A 5,297-nucleotide genomic window follows, 5' to 3' on the forward strand; every position below is an offset into this window, starting at 1 on the left:
TTCTGAAGAAGAGTCTAGGCCCAAAATGTCAGCCTTCCTGCTCCTCTGATGCTGCTTAGCCTGCTGTGTTCATCCAGCTCTACACCTCGTTACCTCAAGACTCCCACAATTACCTTGACTACCTCTCTCCCACCTTCTGAAAAAAAAAGAAATGCTATCCCATACTTCCAATTCCTCTGCTTCTGCCACATCTGCTCCAAGGATAAAGTGTTCTACTCCAGGAACTCTCAGATGTCCGACTTGAGGGATCAGAATTTCCCCCTAATTAAAAGTGCCAACCACATCTCCCCCATTTCTTGCACTTCTGCTCAAACCCCCTTCCCCCAACAGCAATAAGGATAGAGTTCACCCTAGTCCTCGTGCATCACCCCACCAACCTCCGAATCCAACATAACTTGGCATTTCAGCCACTGACAATCAGGCCCCACCAAAACAATGTTTCCCTTGCTCCTCCTGTCCTGTGGGCACTGATCATTGTGACTCCCTCATCAGCTCTAAACCCCCCCCCACCAATTTCTTCACCACACCCAGTACCTTTCCCTGCAACTGTAACAGGTACAACACCTGCCCCCACACCTTCCCTCTCACCTCCATCAGAGGGTTCAAACAATCCATCCAACCTTACGTATTGCATCTGTGGCTCCTGATTTGGTCTCCCTGATAATAGATAGGACCACAGACTCTGGGACCAGCTTGCGGAGCATCTGTGTTCTGCATGCATCAACCAACCTGACCTTCTAGTTGCCATTCGTTTTAATTCTGCTTCCCACTCCCCTGATGGGATGTCCATCCTTGGCCTCCTCCACTCTCAGTGAGGCCACACGTGAACTAGAGGAACAACACCTGATATTTCACTGTGGAAGCTTACAGCCCAATGGCCTTAACATTGACTTCACCAGCTTCAAATTCCCTCCACCCCCAACGTTATCCCAAGTCTGGCCCTCCCCCCTCCTGAGCTGAGCTAACATGTCCATCTTCCTACTCACTTATCCACCCCTCCCTTCCCAATCACAACAACCCCCCCCTACCCACATCTCTCAATCTTTTCCCCAGGCCTACTGCCCTCCATCTCTTTCTGGGCTTCCCTCTGTCCTCTCCCCACCCCTCCAGTTCTGAGGGAAGGTCGTAAGCCCGAAACATTGACTTTCTTACTCTTCTGATGCTGTCTGACCTGCTGTGCTTTTCCAGCCTCACATCTATAGACTAGATCCTTCTCCCATTGTTTACCCACCTAGTCTTGACAGCAAGATTGGCTTCAATAAGGAGAAATGGTGGAGAAACTCAGCAGATTTGACAGCATCTGTGTCAAGAGGAACACAGCTAAAGTTTCAAGACCGCATGACTCATTATCAGAACTGAAGGAGGCTGGAATGTGGTGTTGTTTCTTTCCTCCATATGGAGATCAAAGTCAAAAGGTAGAGAAGGGAGAAATAAATGGAGAATGGAGAACTGGTTTGAAATTGCATAACTCACTATGGAATTCTACAGTCTGTAAAGTGACCAGGTATTGTTCCTCCAGCTCACAAAGAGCTTCATTGGAACCCTGAAGCAGACCAAGGACAAAAGCATGCTACCATTGACCCTATCAGAATAGTTGTTACTAGGCAGCCATCACTTGTTTTTATTTCGTAGTGGGGGACAGGGGGTTGGTTAGCTTAGTTGGCTACATGGCTTGTTTAGATACAGAGCAGAGCAATGCCAAAAATGTTTAATGCTGCATGGCTGAGATTAACAGCTTGGGTTCAATTCCTGCTCAGACTGAGGTTACCATGAAGAACTCTGCTTCGCAATCTCTCCTGTCACCCAAGGCATGGTGACCCTCAGGTTGCCAGTCATCTTTCTCCAGTGAGAACAGTCCTCTGGGATTATGAGGATTTTAACCTTTATAGTGTTGACTACACTGGTATATGGAAAGGTACTCGGGCTCTTGACCAACTGACAATTCAAGAGTTAAGCCTACAGCAGACACTGTAGCCCATCTACACTGACAATACTTCTTCAGCTTGGATACAGTGAATGTGTCAATACTTAACTTACATCACAAGTAGCTGCTTTTATTTTGATTAAAGAACCTGGAATTTCTTAAGTTAGGGCAGTACATTTGAGGTCCCAGAAGGGATAATAGCATAGATACACCAGAAAGTGGCTGGGAATTTAAGAATGGAGAACAGAACAACAGAAGGGGCAAGGTGGCAATGGATCAGCTCCACTTCCACTGTGGGAGGGGATCGAGGTACTAGATAGGAGAAGCCCAGAAGTGATGAAGCATTTCTTCAGAGCACAGGAAAAACCCAACACAACCAAAAAAGTGTTGATACACAAGTGGGTATGGAGGAAGCAATTGGCAATTTCAACAGGCCAATCAGATTCAGTGCCCAAAGATATCAAGCTATAGAAAGCAAGGTTTAAGATAACCAACAGGCACAACTTAATTGAATCAGAGAAGTGGTTCAAGGAGCAAGTAACTTCCTCTTGCTGCTTCTCAGGCAGATTGAACCATCTGCTGACAGGGTTAAAGCACACCAGGGATTAAGAATGGCACAGAAAAAAGGAGGAATCTAGGGGAGGAACAGACATACTCTCAAACACTGCTGCAGGAGGAGAGACTGGGAAAGAAGTGCCCAGGTATAGCTAGATCATCCAACACCTGGCTTAACCTTGTCCTGATCATAATTCAAGGCCCATGGCTCAGGTTTCAGTTCCTCCAGCTTCAACTTGGTTTAACACTACAGAATGCTACCATATAGGAGGAAGGGGAAAAAAAGCTCCACTGGCTCTTTCCAACAGCAATTCTTTAAGCCACTTCTAATATCCCCACAACACCAGCTAGTCTACAGATATTTATACTGTTATCTTTCAGGAGTTATTACTCTTGTATCCAATCAAGCCATGCACTTCATAATATGGTTAGATTTAAGTGTATTTTTCAGCCTCACATCATTTGATGGATTAAAGAATCACTTTTACATGGTCCCCCTGTACATAAAATAAAACCTAACTTTCAGCCATTGGCAGTTTCCCCACTGATTCCAGATAAGACCATCCTGATTCTACAGAAACAGGAACATCTCAGTAAAACGTTCAGATAGAGCTCCAAACAGGAGCAACCCCACACTGACAGCCACACCCAAACTGCAAGAGCAGGAACCAGCAAGGGTTAAAGTCAAACCCTAATCTCTAAAGGAAATAGAATGTAGACCACAAACAGGGCAGCAAAAGAGGAAGCTGAAACAAGTGAGGAGGCTACAGTTACAAGAAATACCAGCCTCCACACCTAAAAAGGAGAAAAAAAGCCCAGTCAAAAAGTAGGGACACATTGAAAGATCTTTCACAAAGAGCTCACCTGGTGACGGGGACGTCCCACAACGGAGGGAAACACAGCCCTGGGAGCATCATCGCCTGCAAAGCCAGCTTTACACATCCCAGACCCATTGTCGACCACCAGAGCTGCAATCTCATCATCGGCCATGGCTTAGAATCTGCAGGTGGTGACTGAAAGAGATAAAAGGAGACACCCATTGACATAGACACAAGACAGAAAGAAAAACACCAACACAAAACAGCTCAAGATTACAACTACGCTACAACTTCTGAAAGTTCCTTTTTTACAAAAGAGACCCCAACACAAACTTTCGATCCACATCCATCCAACCAACACCCATTACACTTCCACCAAACAAAAACAAGCCTTCATTCCTGCCACTACTTATTTTCCAAGCAGCACCTACCTCACACACAGAATACTGCCTTTACTTCTGCAAGAGGGAAATGAGACTATCACGCTGCCTTCCCGTTAACTATTAGTACTGAGCCCCTCCCAGTCTCATCATTCAGCAGACAGCCAATGAGCTGCAAGAGGAGGATCTGATTGGTTCAGGCTGCCTGTCAGGCAGGAGCTTCCAGGTCCAAGTTTTAGGCCAAGGCTTTGGTGTACGACATGTTATATATATAGTTAGTGGCATAGAACAGAGGGTGTGCAGCACTGCCAGAGGATCATATCTGTATGTGTGTGTGCCACATTGGCAGAAGGCCAGTGCTGAGGGAGTACCACACTGTCAGAGGGTCAGTACTGAAGGAGTGCCACAGTATTGGAGTGTCAATGTTGAGGGATCTCCATACTGTAACAGTATTGAGAGGGTACTGCACTGTCAGAGGGTCAGTGTTGAGAGAGTACTGCACTGTCAGCGGGTCAGTGTCGAGACAGTACTGCATTGTCAGAGGGTCAGAAAATAGATTTTAAAACTGGTGAAATCCACGTTTAGGCCATTGGGCTGTAGGCTCCCAAGGTGGAATATGAGGTGCTGCTCCTGGATTTCACCAGTTTTATAATCTCCCCATCCCTAGCCTCATCCTATGACCAACCCTCCCTGTCACCCCTGCCTCCTTGACCTGACACAACCTGTCTATCTTCTCTCCCACCTATCCGCCTCACCCACCTCACTGATCAATCCCCACCACTTCCTACCTGCACTCACCTATCACCATCCCACCTACCTTCCCCAACCCCACCCCTCCTTTCTCTATTTATTTCTGAGCTCCCTTCCTCCTCCTCCATTTCTGAAGAAGGGTCCCGACCCAAATGGTCACTTTCCTGCTCCTCTGATGCTGCCTGGCCTGCTGTGTTCCTCCAGCTCCACACTGTGTTGCCACACTCTACCCTATCCCCATAACCCTGTATTTCCCATGACTAAGCCACTAACCTAATCATCCCTGGATACTATGGGTAATTTCGCATGGCAATCCACACATCTTTGGACTATGGGAGGAAAATGGGGCACCCAGAGGAAACCCACGCAGACTTGGAGAGAATGTGCAAACTCCACACAGACAGTCACCCGAGGCTGGAATCGAACTAGATCCTTGGTGTTGTGAGGCAGCAGTGCTAACCACTGAGCCCCTTGTCAGAGAATTGGTTCTGAGGGAGTGCTGTGCTATCAGAGGGTCAGTGCTAAGTGAAGACTGTATAGTTAGATGGTCAGAACTGAGTGAAGGCAGCACAGTTGAAGGGTCAGTACTGAGGGAGTGCTGCCTTGTCGGAGGGTCAGTGCTGAGGGAATGCCGCACTGTCAGAGGGTCAGTGCTGAGGGAGTGGGCACTGTCGGAGGGTCAGTGTTGAGGGAGCGCTGCACTGTCGGAGGGTCAGTGCTGAGGGAGCACCGCACTGTCGGAGAGTCAGTGTTGAGGGAGCGCCGCACTGTCAGAGGGTCAGTGCTGAGGGAGTGCCGCACTGTCGGAGGGTCAGTGCTGAGGGAGTGGGCACTGTCGGAGGGTCAGTGCTGAGGGAGTGCCACTTTGTC

The 5,297-nt window shown here is 47.9% G+C and overlaps 1 protein-coding gene across 1 annotated transcript in view; it reads right to left on the reverse strand.

Moving 5' to 3' along the window:
* Positions 1-3,866, reverse strand: part of LOC109911251 (actin-3) — a 92,015-nt gene extending 88,149 nt beyond the window's left edge. The window contains exons 1-2 of the mRNA XM_048595539.1: positions 3,729-3,866; positions 3,344-3,492 (exon numbers count right to left, since the gene is read on the reverse strand). Coding sequence (XP_048451496.1) covers positions 3,344-3,469 — 126 coding nt within the window. The 5' untranslated portion in view covers positions 3,470-3,492; positions 3,729-3,866. The remainder of the gene's footprint in view (positions 1-3,343; positions 3,493-3,728) is intronic.
* Positions 3,867-5,297: the final 1,431 nt, after the last annotated feature.

This window comes from Rhincodon typus, chromosome 4, assembly GCF_021869965.1.
Source record: "Rhincodon typus isolate 14 chromosome 4, sRhiTyp1.1, whole genome shotgun sequence".
NCBI lineage: Eukaryota > Metazoa > Chordata > Chondrichthyes > Orectolobiformes > Rhincodontidae > Rhincodon > Rhincodon typus.